The sequence below is a fragment of the Megalopta genalis genome, chromosome 7 (genome assembly GCF_051020955.1).
Source record: "Megalopta genalis isolate 19385.01 chromosome 7, iyMegGena1_principal, whole genome shotgun sequence".
Lineage (NCBI taxonomy): Eukaryota > Metazoa > Arthropoda > Insecta > Hymenoptera > Halictidae > Megalopta > Megalopta genalis.
This window is the reverse complement of record NC_135019.1, coordinates 19,957,587-19,976,946: the sequence shown is the minus strand read 5'-3', so window position 1 is coordinate 19,976,946 and position 19,360 is coordinate 19,957,587. Positions and strand designations below refer to the sequence as shown.

Below are 19,360 nucleotides of genomic sequence, written 5' to 3'. Positions count from 1 at the left end.
CGTCCGGTTGCTCGTTTGTGCCTCGACTATACGCACACGCACAAACGCACAAACGCACGCACGAGCACAGTGGGTCACGTAAGTATTTAAACAGTTGCGATTCAATGTGATTGATAAGGTGTGCGAGGTAGAAAGGATTATTGTGTGGCCAGTTTGATGAGACTGCGACATCCGCTGCAACAGATTCGTTCCGTTTAGCGTTGGAATGCATAGGTAATTTCGGCGCCCGTCACGGAAACTAACTGGTTTCATTTTTCTTACGACGACTAACACGTTAGTCTTTGGGACCGCGTCAGAGTAGCACGTTTCGATTTTCGCGACGGAGACTAAGATGTTTCCATATGTCGCGACGAAGGGCAGCACGTTATGCTTTTTAACCTGGGAAACTAACACATTTCAGCAGTCAGCTGCAAAGACCAGCACGTATAATTTCTAATCGCGAAAAATAACATGTTTCATTGCTCGCCGCAAAGAATGACTCGTTGAATAAATTAAATTAGTTTTTTCAATTAAATAAACGCTCTTATAACCAGATAAGAAATATATTCTTTTTCGAATAATATTTTCGTAAAATTCAATGTGTTCTCTTGGGATAACACCTTTAGATATCACTTACGATTAATCTCATAATCTCTTCTCTTAGAATAAACTGTTTCTCATGTCGTATACTTATTTCTCGAACCGAGGCTATTTTAAGAAGAGAGAGAGTTTTCATAGTAAATATGAAATATAATACTCTTCGACAGAACAGATGATACATGCTTCTTTTCTCGATGGAGAAATGTGCCGTTCTCAGTCTTCGTAAGAAAAATGAAACGTGTTACTTCTCGTAACGCGCACGTCGAATTAAATACCTTTTACTCGGTTTCGCGTGCGTTTGATCCGCTTTGATCCCCGGCGATGGATATTTCGAATTGAATTCTTTATATGACAGTTACGAGCAAGCTGCGGAGTTTATGCATTTATAATAAAAACGGATAAATGAAACACAAAATAGTGAATACACAAGAAGAATTTAAAGATACTTTTGCATTGGTTTCGCTGTATGGACATTATTAAAAGAGGAATACGCTTGCACCTAACTTTTAAAAATTTGTATTTTCCATGAAGATCCGCAGTCAGCGAGTCCAAAATAGAGAACTAAAATGTCGGTTCTATTTGTTAAGTGCATCTGGTTGGAGTTTAAGAGGTTTATCGATGTAAGCAGTCTTTTAGAGGATTACGTGAAAGCATTTTAGAAGATAGTTGTTATTTTGATGGCTGTAGAGAAAAGTGGTTCTTACGTTTCCTTTACTTTTAATACGGCTGTTACTGTTTGGTTTTATAATTATCGCATTGTTGTACTTCATTATGCCATGTTTTCTATTTAAAGTATACTGCGAGTATTCTAAATCAGGGAAATAGTTCAGATTCTAACTGGATATGTCTGGATCACTCTGATGTAACATGCAGAGAGTGGTCGTATGTGTGCAGTGAACGCACAAGATGATTTAACTGATTACGTGGTATTAAACAATTTGTAATTTAAAATAGATATAATATTTTCTAAGTTGTTTATTATAATACAGAAGGTTCAGAACAAAAGTTTTTAATAATAGTAAATTTTAAACATTTTGAACATTATTCATTATATTATAAAAAATACTATGGAAAATACTACATATTCGTCTAAATAAAAACACGTGGTATAATTTGAAACTTCAATTTTTACTTGAAACATTTTTTTCTATAAAGAACAAATGGAACACCATGTAGTCTCTATGGTGTAGAACGGAGAGCATAGAAAATATTCAGACGCTGTGCTAGTTCACCCATCGTCATTCTGTAAATTATTCATTGCAGAGGAAAAAGTTCTATTGCTGTGTGCAACAGTATTCCGTCGAGTCTAGCTTACAGTGATACTTCAGGTAATTTATTATGTTTGTTGTAGATTGCACCATACATATCAGAACGTCTAGTTTTAACGTTGTGAATGTTAAAATTTTAAATATTGATGACACTTTTAGTGTAAAGTATTCATCGGGTGATTATTGTTTTAAATACTTGACATATACAGAGCATACACTTTTTAAAACGAAACAAGTTTTTTAAAACTGGACTAAGTGATTTGAATTTTTTTTAGATGATAGAGGAATTAAAATGCCTTTTTTAAACTTTTGCTATGATTTGGGGTGCCAAAAAAAGAAAATAGGAGACTCCTGTTTTATAACTTTTTTATCTGAGCCTATAACAAAAATTTAAAAAATGCCTTTCGTAGATTTTGATAACTCATATGCGTGCTGAAAATTTGATCGAAATCGGTTAACCCAGAGACGAGCTACAGGCGTTGAAGAATTTTGAAACCTGCAAATTTGCCATCTTGTAACTTGTAACAACGTCAACCCAATTCGATAAATTTTTCAGCACGCATGTAAGTTATCGAGATCTACGAGAGGTATTTTTTAAATTTCCAATATAGGCTCAGATACAAAAGTTAAAAACGAGAGTTTTTAATTTTTTTTTTGTCATTCCAAGTAATAGCAAGATTTAAAAACAACATTTTGCTCATCGTCTAAAGACTAGTCCCGTTATCATCAAAAAACATTTAAGTCACTTAGTCCAGTTTTAAAAAAGCTATTGCGTTTTAAATGGTGTACGCTTTATAAATAACTGTATATCGTTTGTATATGTATATATATCTGTGACTTATTATTGGTAATAGACACCTCAATTCGCATTTATTTTTTAATTCAAGGTGGCATGGCAATCGTATACATATATTGTAGTTTTTATTTATACTTATTTTATTATTAAGTAGTATTATTGTAGTAAAGTATATAAAATAGTATATTACTATTATGTGACAGTCAAAAGTAAACAATCTTATTTAAATAAACACCGACGGTTTTAAAATTTAGGAAAACGTGACCGTGAAAAACGTTGTTTAGCAGAGTGATGTCCTCTTTAAATGTAATTACAAGCAACCCTGGAATTAACACTGCACTTGAATTACATGAAAAATTGTGTAACATGATAAGCTATCCTCATGTAACTCGGTACAAATTGCACGGTTTTTAATGTTCCATTTTAAACAATTCTAAAAAGACTAATCTTTCGCATTTAACTAAAATTTGGTTACAGTCAATGCAATCAAATTTTATGTTATTCTCGAAACCAATTAATCTCTTCATTCGAGGGATACATATTTTCGTCTGATATTTTTACCTATTATCACTATACCGTGCATCTTCATGCAAATTCTCCTGTTTACAAGTCATGTTACAAGAATTAGAATTAATGAAAAGTTTCCTTCGTCAACTAAAAACTTATTAATCGTAAAAATAAAATGAAGATGTCATTATACCTTGTTAATTTGTACGTTTTCTTGCATTTAAAAAATTTGCACACACCATAAATGTATAAAAATCCGCAGTCTAATTTTCAATAATACGCAAGATATTTAAATTATGAAAATCTTAGCCAGTCAACGCGCTAAAATTCACGCAAACGTCGATGAATTAAAAATGGCAAACTATAGATTTTGTGATCGAACCATAGCATATTCGTTCAATAGGAATACGTGTCAGTTTTTTTTTTATTGGGGTCAAATTAGCCCTACCCTGCCTGTTACGTAACAGGCGATACAATATAACCTGCCAGGGGAGGGTTAAATTGCGTTAGAGATCTATGTGTTTAGTCATGCGAAGAACATTGTGTGTGCTCTCACGCGTGGCTGATTTTATGGGATGAGCGGGAGACCACATATTTGTAAAAAAAAAACGATAATCACGAAGGTACACTAGAAGCGTAACTCGAGGGAACCAATTTTCGAGAGTCGATGGAAACGTTTCGCGTTGAAAAATCTACCCGGTGTCTCGCTGAATAATTCTCTTGACGAAATTGAAAATTATTTTTCGAGAAACATTTATATGTCGAGAACGAGACGCAGCTATCTCGTTACATCTGTTTTTAATTCACTCATTCAACTGGCCGAGATTGTACGGCCGCGTGCAACTAGCCTCGAGTCATCGGCCCGAGACGTTTCAATCGTGCATGTTTGACTTTGAATCTTTTATCACCTCATCGTCGGTCTTTAAGATGGTCATTGTCTTTGTCCCGAAGGAAGTCACACTAGTGCTCGAAAAGAAGTCTTGTTAGCGGATCTTGAATCTCCCCCTCTCTTGTCTCGAGTAGGATCACGGAAGACTCTTGCATCGGTGAATTTAACATCTCAAAGGTCCACTTATACAGTAAATTCTCCCTAATTGACGCTCAGATCGTACACAAAAACGGGCAATTTGGGAAGAGGAGATACGATTATTCGAGGCTTGAGGCTCGTTTTTATAGTTACCGACCAGGGATAATTACATTAGGGATAATTTACATTTAGAATGTTAACTAAAGAAACACTTTTCTTGTTTAACATCTAAGACGGATATATATTGATATAATACTTTAAATTTAATTAATATATTAATTTAAATTTAATCACTTGTATTTATAATTGAAATTAATTTAAATTTAATCATCTATGTTTATAATTGAAATTAATTTAAATTACCATTAAAAGAATGTTTTGTCGTGCACAAATTTCGCATTAAATAAATAAATTGATCAATTGCATCTAATATCTGTCTCTTCATTTACATAAGTCTTGTATTTGTAAAACACAAAATTTATCATTTATTCAATACAAAATTTGTGTAAGACAAAACGTTTTTCTAATGGTAATTCTTCGTTTTGTGGATTTGTAAATTATTTTCACGAAAATCATGGAAACTGATATATTTGCCAACAAATCGACTTACAATTTGTTTTGTTATTTCATATATATATCTGCCGTAGATGTTAATCGAAACAATGGGTCTTTTTAAATTAATGTTTAAGGGATTCTAAGTGATGCAAAAAGGACGCATTTTGCCATAGAATTCGGTTGTTGAACATTTTTTAATAAAAATTTGAAAGCAGCTTCGGCAGTAAAGATTTTCTATTGTACAGGTTGGAGGTGTTAATGTTACTAATGAGTCACTAATGACGTGGTGAGTCACTGGTCACGAGTACAGTGAATACCAGTTCTTTTAAAATCTGATTGTTATTGCGTAAGCAACATATCCTGTTAAACAAACGGAGAAGGTCCAATTGCATTATTTCTCTCGGACAGACAATGTTGATATCTAATACAAGTTGTAACATACGTGGGTATTGACACGCTGCCGCTAGATGTGTTCATACAGCCGTGATTAACTGTAACACACAATTAGAAATAATACATAGCAAACATAATAACGTTGGATACATAATAGTTGGATACAATGTGATATAATACAGAAATATTGCAACTCTTCATGAAATCAGAAATAAGCAGTTATAAAATTTCACGAGAAATTCTCGGGAAAGAATTATTCTAGAGTCAAGAAGAAACACCAGACATAAGCTCCATAAAACCGATTTGTTGACGTGGAGAAATATTTCATCATGCCCACTTAGAAGGTTTAAACCTCTGTAACGTCATATGACCTCATGTATTTTTTACGTTTCATTCCTGCCGAAAATATGATGCCTTATTATAGCAACACTTGTCAATCAAAGAGTTATCTTAATTGTTTCTAATAATCTGTGTTTAAGGATAAGAAAGTTTAAATTTTTCACGAACAGTGGTATTATTCATGTTTGTACAATTTTTATTCTATTCTCATGTCGTTAAACATTGTACTTAATAAATGAGTCAAAGAAATCTTAATGCACTATTAATTACAGACGGTGTACAAGCACATTAATAAAGTTCATTATCGATTAATTGTTTACATGATGTCAATTACATATAACGTGAACAGATTTTATAATAGATTTTAATCGGAAAATTAACGTAAGGAAAGACAAGAGAAACGCCTTATTGTTTTATCACTCCTTTCTAATTAAGAAGTTTGTTGGTTAAGAAATTTGTGGTTTCTCCTTTTCGTACCAAAGTGCATACTTATTGTTGAAAATTTGTTTCAAATTGATTCATCGATTCCTGGAATGATTATTATTAATTTCATCAATTCCAATACATAAGAAAACAACTGCATAATTAATTATCTTCCGCATTAATTATCTCCAGTTTCATTGCACTTGTATATTAATCGTGCATTTACTGTAGATAATAATGGCATATCAAATTCACATCGCTCGCGTTTTCCTTCGTTACATGTTTTATAATAAACCAAAATATTGAAATCAGAAATCAGAAATTCTTTGTTATAATAGTAACTATAGTATAGCCCATATTATTTACTTTATTCATTTATTATTTACTATTTATTTTTAGCAAAGCTGGATTCGCTAATTAATCCACATCGGAAGAGGTAAATAGTACGTTAAAAAAAGGATTTCCCGATAAACTGTGTCTTTGAAAAAAATCTTTTTATTATTCCACAGAAAGGTTATAGATACTAGAGCATCTTATCCTCTTATTGTATATTGGATTTTTTCCGATACTCATCTCCGTTTAATTCCAAACACAAATTGTTTTATAAATTTCCATATGTAAAGTGTGTTAAATATGTAAATATTGTACCTCAGTCTAACTTTAAAGTTGCAAATGGCTCTTTTTATGATATCACAATAAAACGTTTAAAGAATGTAAATTTAGTTTTTGTCAGAAGGTTAACGTTTACTAATTTTACTTTATATGTTTTCTTTTTTAAATATGAGAAAAATCGTATCATTAAGGCATAAGTAACTAATAGATAATAATCAGTCCCTCGATCTCTTTCTCCCTTTCATAGCCCTGTCTCTAATATGAGATTATGAAATATTTTCTCTTTAGACAATATTTCATTCAGAGTTGCTACAATTTATTTATAATTTCTAGATTGAGGACTTCTACGTAAAATAAAAATTGTTTACATTATTTGCAGGGAGTTAAATAGGAAGTTATTCATTTTCTTAATAATTTTAATATAATATGGCTGTAATATAAATTGTAGTAATTTTATTATTTTATTATTTTGTGTTTCACAGACTCGTGTTTGCCGTAAATACAAACAATAATTTCATATTCCGAACAAATATATATCCGTTTACGATACAATCGAGAAGAAACCAAACGTATTATATTAATAATATTTAGAAACGAAAACTGCAGTTATCATAATTTTCGATATAAATTCTTCTATATTGCAATGGTAACAGGAAAGAAAAATTGAATATGAGAAAAAGATGTGCTTTATTATAACACGTGCCAAGTGTACTACCGGCGGCTCACCTTAAACTTTCTATTCAGGTCACGTGTAGCACATGTTTTAGTTCGAACGTACTATGTACAAGTTAATTACTTATCGATCGACGATATAATACAATGTTTTATCCTAAAAGGTACTAATTAAAAAGATTCACCATCAATTCGTTTCAGAAGAAACAGGACGGCCAGAATCATGGCAGTGTGAAGCTACATTTATTTGAAAAGCCGTTATTTAGGACGTTAGTATCACTATTTCAACATGAAAAAATTACCATGTACTTCTGAGACATTGTCAAATATACAGGGTGTTCCAAAAACGTTTCGCAATCCGCAAAGTAGAGGATTCCTGAGCCCATTTGAAATAACTTCTTCCTTAGCGAGAATGCAATCCGCGGTCTTTTTTACGAGCTATTAACGAAAAACAGTGACCAATAAGAAGCGAGCTCGGCTGGCGCAAGATGGCCGAGCCAACGAGCGCACGAAGCCCAGTTCCGCTCATTAGTTCGGTCGTCTCGCACCTGCTGATCTCGCCTCTCATTGGTCACTGTTTTTCGTTAATAACTCGTAAACAAAGTCACGGATTGCATTTTCGCTGAGGAAAAAGTTACTTCAAATGACATCAGGAATCCCCCATTTCTGGATTGCGAGATATTGTTGGGACAGCCTGTATATACAAAACCATTGAACCATACAATCCACTGATACAATGAAAACGAAATCAGAGAAAATAACGAGAATATCCCCTTAAACTGGAAGACCCCCATAAATGTCATCAATTTATAAAAAATCGAAACTGTCCGAATACTTTCACAAACGGTTGTGTGTGCTACAATCGTCATTCCTTGTCAGAAATTACTTGAAATGATGAAGTGACACGCGGTACGAAATGGAACCTGACGACTTCGAAGAGAAGTCGCAGTCGATTTCGAAATGCGCGGAGCTTCAACATTTCGATTTGAACGGCAACGAAGGAGTCGAGGCTCGTGGTCTGTTTCGGTGCACGAAGGACTGGGAATCGAAGGGAGGCTCCCAGAGAGGACAAAAAGGTGGCGAAGGAGCAAGGTGACGAGAAGGGCTCGGGCTCGATGCAGTTGCAGCTGGCGCGCCTCGAATTAGCTTAAAAGCCCGGGGCAACGAGCGGTGTAACGCGAAGCGAAAAGCACAGCTCGCTCCCGTATATCACTCAGAGATAAAGGGCTGCTACTAGGCTACGACGGAAAGTATAGTGGTTTCTCGTCGACGACCTTCGGATAGGTGGCGAAACGCAGCTGCTGCACGGCCGTGATCATTCGTTTGGCTCGCAAAACGGATACACCGCCCGGTGAAACATCGCGAGATCATCCGGAGTATTAAGTTCTGCGGCCGAAACGGTTCCGGGGTTAACTGTTAATAACCGTTGTATAAAGACACCGACCGAAACCGCAACGAAGAACCAAAACTCTGTTACGGCCGGCATGGAAAATGGGTCTGCGTTACATCGGATCCTGTTACGGTTTTACAGATACTATGCTAGTTCACCCATTGACGTTTATGCGAACTAAAATGTCGGTCGTTTTCTGTTTGTTAAATGCATCTGGTTAGGATTCTAGAGTTTTTTTTTTATGCGAGTGATCTTGAGATCAGTTTGGTAATGAATATTCTGTGTGAAAACATTTTAGAGGATAGCTGTTGTTTTTATAGTTCCGAAGGAAAGCAGTTTTTACGTTTTCTTTACTTTAAGTAGATATTTTATTATTTTGAATTATTGTTATCGTGACGTTTTTCTGTATTTTGCCATATTTTGAATTAAAAATGTACTGAAAATATTAAAAAATTAGGAAAATAATACAGACTCCAATTGGATATGTCTGGATCATTTTGATACAACATGCTAAGTTTGTTCATACGTTCGTAGTGAACGTACAATATCGTTTAAGTGACTAGATAGTATTAAACGTTGTGTGATATAAAGTAGTAATGCTTAATGTGAAAGATATAGTGGAGCGTGCATAATTCTACAATTATGAAAGTAACTTTTACATTGTTACCGATATCTAAACGAAAAATTAACAAAGTATCGTATTTGTATATTTCTATTTTTTACTATTTCTAATATAGAAATATACAAATATAATGTTCCGTTAAGTTCTTTTTAAATATATGGAGTGTTTCAGTTAAAGGAGACTACCTAGAGTGCTGTGAATAATTATAAACTCAAAGCAACTTTTATATTTGTACTAATATTTAAACGAAAACACAAGAAAAGCCATATTTGTAGATTTCTATTGTCTGTTAATTGTAATATAGAAATGTACAAATATGATGTTTTATTAAGTTTTTCTTTAAATATCACAAAAATGTAAAAGTTACTTTGTGTCTATAATTATTCACATCACTGTATACTATTTTTGAAGTCGTTCCTTTTTAATGCATGACATCTAATACGTAGCTTACGATTAATAATTAATATAATTAATATTATATAAATTAATACGATTAAAAAATCTCTGACAAAGGTAAATTTTAAACTGCAATGTGAATGAACTTAAATAGCGACGATCAACGTATTAGATTCACCATGGACTTACTATGTATCTATTACATTACTTACTATGCATTTATTATATTCATTTAAATAAAAACATATATTTTAATTAAAGAAGAAACAGACGTCGTTATAAAATAGAGATTTTAAACATTGATAACATGTTTAATATATAGCATTCACTAGATGATCTTCGTTTTAAATACTTAACATAGAAACTAGTACAACATAAAGGGTGTTTCAATAAATACCTCGCTTATCATTGGCCCGAACCATCTCAGTTCCTACCTATATTTGTACTTACCATCGCGTGAAGCTCATATAGGTACTCTAGTATCGTAGTTCTTTCGCGAGATCATCCGGTGTATTAAGTCCTGCAGCCGAAACAGTTCCGGGGTTAACTGTTTAATAACCGTTGTATAAAGGCGCCGACCGAAACCGCTCGGAGGAACCAAAACTCTGTTATAACCGGCATGGAGAATGGGTCTGCGTTATATCGGATCCTGTTACGATTTTACAGGATCGTATCTTTAGGAAATACGAGAACCCCAACGCGCATACGGATGATAAAAGCTGCGTTCATTCCATTATTTCTCGCCGGATTTTATTGTGCGCAAAAATATGGGAATTGGGAAAGGTCGAAGTCTCTGTAGCAAATAATCGGTGCGGTTCCTGGTACAAGCTTTTTGCACAATGACCTTTTTAACCCAGTACACTATAACGACGAGTTAGACTCTAAATTTCATACGTAATCAACTAAAATGGTATTCATTTCTTCTAAATTGAAATAAAATTTAATTTTTCTGTTATCGAAGTCTGGGCACAAAAGTCAATGAAGATGTGCAAGATACATAAATCGTCACGTTCTATAAGGGAGTTTATTAACAATTTATCAACAGGCAGCCTCCTAATAGCTCTTTTAAAATTATAATATCGTAGGTTGAGAACGGCTTAAAATATTTTTCGGAGCAATGTTATAACACGTTGCTACAACGTACACGAGAAAAACAAATGTCTGTCTAGTATCAGATATTGCATCTTGCGGGAAGCATGACTACCAGTAAAGGGACTACCATAATGTCTAAGGCAATGATAATAAAAATTTGACAAAAATCATGCAGGTACTGTTCGGCTTGAGCTGCGACACTGTTATGTTCGCGAGACTGTAAATGTTGCTACAATCTACGCAAAAACAAGAAATGTCTGTCTAGTATCAGATACCGTATTCATAGGAAGCTTGTCTACCAAGACATGGACTGCCATAATGTCTAAACCAATAAGAATAGAAATTTGAAAAAATTCATGCGAGTACTGGTGGATACGTACTACAACTCTGCCACATTAACAGGATTGTCTTTTCGATTGGATTTCGATACAACTGTAATTGCACATGTTGACAATACGATCGCATCGTTCATAACACGAGTGTAACGGTGTGAGCATAATTTCCTTCAGATTTTGATTACGATTATGTAGTTTCGAAATTATATGCCGGTCGCGTACCCAGTGGACAATATTTCTCGATCGCACCGGAGCAGAAAAAAATGGTTTCCGCGAAATTCGTCGCGGGTACGGGCAACCGTTTCACGGCCGTTTGCTGGAATTTAAGAGATAAAAGGTTCAACGTTAAGCACCTCATCTTCCGCGCACACACACACAGTCGCGCGTTAATTAAATTTCCTCTTAAAATTTCATACCTTTTTCTCGGAGGCTAGCTCTTTGAAAATATTACATTCCGGCGAGCAGTATGTTTGCGCGTCTGTTGTTTATAGCTGTCGCTTGGGATACGGCTGAGTTGAGGCATTTAAATTATTTTACACATTGGCCCGAGTCCCTGTTACTTAATCAGCACCGCATCGCCGATTAACGATTCGCGTGTTGTAATAAACTTTGTACGGTTACAGGATCATTGTTAAATATTTCACTTGGCATCCGGATGGATTAGGTTAAACGGCAGAACATTCATTCCGTTTAATTACGTTGCCAATTAGGCAACCGGATACGTATTCCACCGTTGTGTAGTAATCGCCGAACTGCGAACTCGCATTCTTGCGGCGGCAATTTACAACGATGGAAATTAAACGAAAAGCGCGGAACGAAAGATCTCATTGTAACGGAAGCAGAAACGCGCTTCGTTACATTTCAATTGTGTTTGTTCATTACATCTGTGGATTTATGTTTGCTACAAATTCATCGACTCCGAGATTCAATAATTGCGCCGCTGAATTTATGCTGCGCGCTCCGCAATTACTATCATTGACGGAAAACGTTCGGACATCGGGGATCGATTTGAACGTCGCCAATACGATCCAAATGCAACGAATGCGATTCGAACGTCGTAAAAATTGAAAATGCAGTAGAGAAGCGCAGAACAATTTCGATAATTGAGAATACTTATCCAGTTCGTAACGATAGGCATTACTTCTAAAATTGCTTGTTAAATGCAAGAATACTACTCCTCTAATTCGAAATGTGATATACAGGGTGTTCCTGAGGTCATTTCAACTAACTGTTTCCTTAGCGAAACTACAATCCGCGGCTTTGTTTACGAATTATTAACGAAAAAAGGCTGACCAATGAGAGGCGAGATCAGCTGGCGCGAGATGATTAAGCCAGTGAGCGGAACTGAGCTTCGTGCGCTCGTTGACTGAGCCGCCTCACCCCTTATTGGTCAGTGTTTTTCGTTAATAACTCGTAAACAAAGCCGTGGATTGAATTTTCGCTAAGGAAAAAATTAGTTCAAATGATCTCAGGAACATCCTATTTCTTTGTATACATATATGTACGACTAAAAATACATGTATGTACGTGTAATATAAGATACATGGTATATTATACGTATACAGTTAACGTTAACGAATCGTACATTTTAAAGCACTTAATAGAATGTTATGCATTTACGGCAAGAATGAAGCAATGAAATACACAGCGGTGAAGGCGTAAGAAGAATTTAACAACATTATTGCATTATTTCGAACTTTTTAGAACTATGAAATGAACTATTAAATAAATACCATATCATCCTGGTATGATCACACTATAGACAAAATTGTGCGGATTTTTCAGGCATCTATTATAATATTTTTATTTTAGTAAAATTTCAGACGTAGTTATGCTGTTCTAAACCTCAATATTAACGTGTCCAGCGACTGTCATCTTGAACAGAATACCTTATAATAGATACGCTGCTATAATTTCTAAACAAATCAATTTCTAAACTAAAAATTAGGGGAAAAGTTGCATATTCTATTAAATATTATAACACCTTCGTGTCAATAAACATAATTTATGAACTAATCGTTCCAGAAAAAAGTCGTACTGCTACTGTGTTATTCTTGTGCTGTAACGTCTTTATGCCAATGAGTTATGTCAGAGATCAAATAGATACTTATTCCTGCACTTGATCAGTTTTGTGCAGTGTTCATGTTCTTCTCATAACAGTGTTCTTAACCAGTTAGCCGTTGCAAAAAGTAAGCGATGACAAGTAGGCTGCTTAACCAAGACACCCTATACAGTTGTGTCGTAACAATTATATAAACTTTTTCCAAGTATTCAAAACATTTAAAAATTTAAACAGCAAATTTCTACGCATGACAAGTATACTTGTCGTAACACAAAATATTATTACTTTTTCACGATAAGTATACTCGTCAAAAACAACTAACTGATTAAACTACTATTATGTTTCGCGTTCATCTGCCCAAATTTTCTCATAAATGCATAAAATCCTTAATCTAGCTATTATTAATAAAGTTACAAGCATCGTTACTAATTGTCTAGAAATATTGGGTTGGCAACTAAGTAATCGCCGATTTCAGTTATAGATGTCTCTCACTCCCATTTTTATAATATCCGTAAATGTTATATTATAAAATTATTATTATTACTATTATTATGTTATTTTTTATTATCCGTGCATGTTAGCAACTGGACAAATTGAATGCAGCGGTCAAGGAAAAGTGAGCAGAATTGGTCAATCGTAAAGGTGTCATTTTCCAGCAGGACAATGCTAGGCCGCACACGTCTTTGTCCACTCGGCAAAAATTGATGCATATTGGTTGGGAATTGAAGTTACACCCACCATATAGCCCTGATCTCGCGCCATCGGATTACCACTTATTTCGATCCCTGGACAACTCCCTTCGTGGTAAAACTTTTAATGATGATGACGCGCTGTAAAATCTCACTTAACTCAGTTTTTGGCCGAAAAGGATCAGACTTTCTACGAGCGTGGAATTTTCAAGTTGTCAGAGAGATGGCAAAAGGTCATCGAACAAAATGTAAAATACATTACAGATTAAACTTCGTTCCAAGTAAAAAAAATTTTTTATTTCATTGAACAAATCGGCAATTACTTAGTTGCCAACCCAATATTTATAAAAATCATGTAGGTACTTGCTGCGAAGATCGCATTCTTCGAAACAACAAATCCTTCGTATTCGAATTATCGTAACAGTAAAGGAAATAGCGGAGGATTTGAACGATGCTAAAGTTTCCGTAGAAACGGAAAATACGTTCTTGCACCTTCGCTTTCAGTAATTGCGGTCCCGTGTGAGGGGCATTCTGGGGCCCGGTGAAACCGCTCGGACGTCTTCCCTAATTTAAGCAGGCGAATTTATTTGTACTTTTACGCGACTTTTCACGTTACCGTGTCGTTCCGTTCGAGAACGGAAAGCTACGATCCCCGGCATTGTATTTCCACCTGGAGGTTCGCGTGCTGGCCCGAGAGAAATTTTTACGGAATTCCTTGCCGAGAACCCGTGCAAAACTTCCTCGTCCGCGAGGTACCAGCTCGCGCCAGTACTTTACGATTTTCGAAATTCAACGAGCAACGTTTCTCGTTGTTACCGCTTCTCTTCTCGAGAACGTGGACCGAACGAAACCAGCAACGTTCGCTCGTTCGTTCGCCGCTCGTCAGATCCGCTCGGCCGCTCGTAAATCTCTTCTTTATTAAAGAAGTTATTATTTATCGTAAAGAAGTTTCCGGCGGCGAATCTCGGGCGTTAATTCAAGAGTTCTCGATAAAGTAATCTTCGACGCCGCTACCTAGCGATAACTTACGGATCCCGCGAGGAATATTCCCGGTTGCGGCAGCCGTGTGCACTGTGCGGTGGTACGGCAACGCAATTTGTACCGCGTTATTCATAAGTACGACCGCGAAGAGATCGTACGATAAATCTGCGGCGGTGTCCGCGAAATGAATGTAACAAACACCGGGGCACGGAATATATCGCTGCGATGGGTCCATCGGTTCTCTTCGACTTCGAAATTCGAATCGCGGCGGCCTGTAATTACGCACACCCGATTCAACAATCTGGACACCTAACGAACAACATACAGTAATTTCTCCCTAATTCAAGCCCAGATTGCGCACAAAAATGGATAATCATATCTCCTCTTCACAAATTGTCCACTTTCGTGCGCAATCTTAGCGCGAATTAGAAAAAAGTCACTGTAGCTTTTTCAAAACATGGATCGAACGACTTAAACATTTTTGAAATTTTAGAAGAACTAGTTTATTAGCCAATGCCCGAATAAATTGCGAAAATTAAAATCGGTTGGAATGACGAGAAATACGAAAAGATGGTGTTTTCTTCAGATTTATCTTACAATGACACTAAAACAAAAATGTGAACAAACCATTATATAGGCATTGGTAACTTATTTACGTGTTGAAAATTTCACTGAAATCGGTGAAGTGAGTACAGCGAATAACTGTATATGAATAATAATAGAAAATGATTTACTGAGTGGAAAAGAACAACTTTATATTGTAAAATGAGCTTAGGTAAATTATCGTTCAACTTTTTGTCTATCATCCATCATATATATCATATATCATGGAAAAGAACAACTTTATATTGTAAAATGAGCTTAGGTAAATTATCGTTCAATTTTTTGTCTATCATCCAATATATATATATATATAAACGATTTAGGAAACTAAAAGTAGAGAATTTAAGCTTTGACATAAGTCTAAATAGATTATTATCCGATCTTTCCTAACAATTTTTTGATGGGACAAAATTCTCGCAATTTTTTGCGCGAGACTCATCGAGCCTTCAATTTTGATCATCAATGCAATATTTCATATTGCATCAGCAATCTTATACAGTTCATAAAAGCAATGTAAGGAATTAAAAGTGGAGACTTCAGACTTCAAAACGAGTCTTGGTAAATTATTGTTCGATTTTGTTTCACGAAAATATAAAACTCAAAGGTCGACCATTTTCGTCTGAGATTTAACGATTCTTAAATTTTCTTTCCTTCGTGCATCAATCGTACGAGTTTCATAAATAAACAATTTCAGGAATTAAAAGTATAAAATTTAGACTTTGAAATGAGTTTGGGTAAATTATTATCCGATGTTTTTTAAACAAGATAGAATTCAATTATTTTTCATTCCAGGTTTAACGATTCTTAAATTTCGTTCGTCGTTACAATCAATTTCCTTTCTCCTCGTTCAGCAATCTACTGTTTCACAGCAGAACAATTTAAGAAAATGAGAACAGAGATTTGGCAGAGTGATATTTCGCCCGGGAACATCATCGTCCAATTTTTTCCAGCGAAGTTACGAAATGACGAAGTTATCGTGTTAGCGTTTCCCGTCGCAATATCACGGCGATTTTCTCTCGCGAGACGGTTAAAAAGAACAGCGAAAAGTAGTACGAAACGCGGAACAGTGCCGTTTATCGCCGTCGTTAATCTCTGTTCGACGTTCACGCAATGAAACGAGCGATTTAACGAGCGAAATTGTTACACCGTATAGCTGCGGCCCACCAATAATCACGACAGAGAATTATTCCTCCTCGCGATAGTTCTGTCGCAGACTTCCGCTAACGACTACTACCAATTATTAGCTCTCATTATCGCGGCTACGAAAATTGCCCCGGCGGGAACTGTTTTTCTCCCGGCCGAATCCAAACGCTTTACAACACGGTGCACTCCTCCCCGAGCAGCGCAACGAATGCGTTTCTCCCGGTAATAACCTATATTTTTCCCGTGATAATGTGACGAAAAAATATGCGAGCGATTTGTTTGCCCCCCGGGTGCCGGCTAAACGGAACGAAAGATGGTGCCCGAAAAGTAGTGCTTGAAAAATACCGCCGCGAAGTCTCACCTTCTTTCGTCATTAATTAACGCTTCTATCCGGAAGCCTGACCATTGACTTTCTACTATCGTTGCTAGGCTCGCAAATTCTCACCGAGTCAACATTTTTATTTCGTTTCCGTTTCGACAAAAGAAATTTCACAAATTCATACTAATTTGTTTTAAATTATAATGTTATTTTGAAGGAAAAGATTTATTTTTGAAGAGTATAATTATTTCATAACATTCAGATATAATAGTATAACGGTACAATATAATAAAATATTTTATACCATTAAAGTACTTAATATGAAACACCGGTCAATTGTGTGAATTCTTTCTTTTGATACGGGAGCATACATAATTCAACAGAAAATAGCATACGAAAGTGGATGTTAAAATTCGACCCATATCTTTTAACATTGTTCTCTATAAATCCATTCAAATACCGTTACGTAAGAATCAGCCGTGACAAACGTGTTTATTCGAATACAGATGTTTTTAAGCAAGAACATATTGTTCCATATTGTTTACATCAAGTTTTTCATTGTCATATAGATTAGTCATAAAGTTTAGTGCCACATTCATATCATATACGAACCAAACTCTGCTTCAGACAAGTCTTGAAACATGTCACCGAAGTGACATCCATTTAATTTTTCCTAACTGGATAAGTTCTGTGTACGATCTTTCCAGAACACTCCGTCAAAGTTTAATTTAGAAATTCGTTTAACTGCCGGATTTATAGCAGCGAAAGTTCAAGCGGTCGCGGCCGGACAGCAAACCGTGTCTCTCACAAGTAAAGGTCGCTTGATGACGCATTAATATAACAATAAAGGAAGTAGCATTGAAAATAGCGTTGGAATCGTTGAGATTTTAGATGTTCGAAATTTTGAGCGCGTTGTTGTTCGAATGGAATTTTCAAAATCGGTACTAGAAATTAATATTGTCTTGTAAATTTTTACATTTAGAATGGACTGGTTCAGTATAGTTCGTTACGTCTGCCGACACTCGTGACGTAACTAATCAGAATTCAGTGCGAAAACTCTCGGCAGCTGTGCCAAGGAAATTAACAGGCGATCGAAAACCCATGAAAATTAGAAAAACTTACGTAAACTCGGAAGTGTCGTTGGTTTGTATTTCTGATTCTGAAGGATCGACTAACGACTGGTCACGAGTGGTCACGCGCCATTGTTATTTTGCAATAACTTCCAGTTTTGTATTTGAACAGATAATTTGACACGGGATTATTGTATCTGTGCGAACAAGGGGTTTCATTATTTCTCTATTAAGTTGTTAACTTCTCTATCCTTGTATCTTGTTTAGTAACTTCCGTAGTTTACTGCGACTTCAAAAACTGTATTAATAAATTTTTCAAGATATAATTAGCTTTTGAAATCGCATTGTTTTTAAAATTTAAATAAACTTAGCTTTTACAACTCGATTAATCACGTATGTATCTATGCAGCCCAATTTTTAAAATGAATATATAATTATCATATCTGTCATATTGTTAGCGTGTGTTATGTTAATTGAATTTTTGCGTTTGAATTTTTGAATGTCTGAAAATATTCTAAAATTAATGATTACAACTTAGCTCTCACGAAAATTGAAAAAGAAAGATAGCAAATAATGATTACTACTTTACACAACAAAATTGACATTTTTTTCTTATCGAGAATATATATATGTTGTGCACAGGTCAGACGGGAAATTTTGAAAATATTACGTGATCGCAGGTTTGAGAAGAAGTTAAAGAATTTTATACGGTCTTAAGAGTGTATTAAAATTTGTCATATATAATATATATTGGGTTGGCAACTAAGTAATTGCCGATTTGTTCAATGAAATAAAAAATTTTTTTTTACTTGGAATGAAGTTTAATCATTTTGTTCGATGACCTTTTGCCATCTCTCCGACAACTTGAAAATTCCACGCTCGTAGAAAGTCTGATCCTTTTCGGCCAAAAACTGAGTTAAGTGAGATTTTACAGCGCGTCATCATCATTAAAAGTTTTACCACGAAGGGAGTTGTCCAAGGATCGAAATAAGTGGTAATCCGATGTCGCGAGATCAGGGCTATATGGTGGGTGTAACATCAATTCCTAACCAATATCCATCAATTTTTGCCGAGTGGACAAAGACGTGTGCGGCCTAGCATTGTCCTGGTGGAAAATGACACCTTTACGATTGACCAATTCTGGTCGGTTTTCCTTGACCGCTGCATTCAATTTGTCCAGTTGCTAACATTCACGGATAATAAAAAATAACATAATAATAATAATAATAATAATTTTATAATATAACATTTACGGATATCATAAAAATGGGAGTGAGAAACACCTATAACTGAAATCGGCAATTACTTAGTTGCCAACCCAATACATAAAGCGAGGAATATTTCTTTCGATACCATTTCTTATGAACCGTATGACAAAAATGTTGAGTTGCATAACGCTGTGTAACGCGGTACATAAAACGGACGTACGTGTGAAATACCGAAAATTATAAAACCCATAAATTCTGGTTTATTAGAATAGCTCACCG

The 19,360-nt window shown here is 35.3% G+C and overlaps 1 protein-coding gene across 2 annotated transcripts in view; it reads right to left on the bottom strand.

The window, feature by feature from the left end:
- Nha1 (Na[+]/H[+] hydrogen antiporter 1) overlaps positions 1-19,360 on the bottom strand; it is a 171,294-nt gene that overhangs the window by 134,497 nt on the left and 17,437 nt on the right. The window contains exon 2 of one of the 2 annotated variants that reach the window (XM_076523728.1): positions 5,175-5,223. The exons of the other annotated variant lie outside the window; for it this stretch is intronic. Coding sequence (XP_076379843.1) covers positions 5,175-5,209 — 35 coding nt within the window. The 5' untranslated portion in view covers positions 5,210-5,223. The remainder of the gene's footprint in view (positions 1-5,174; positions 5,224-19,360) is intronic. 2 annotated transcript variants of the gene reach the window in all.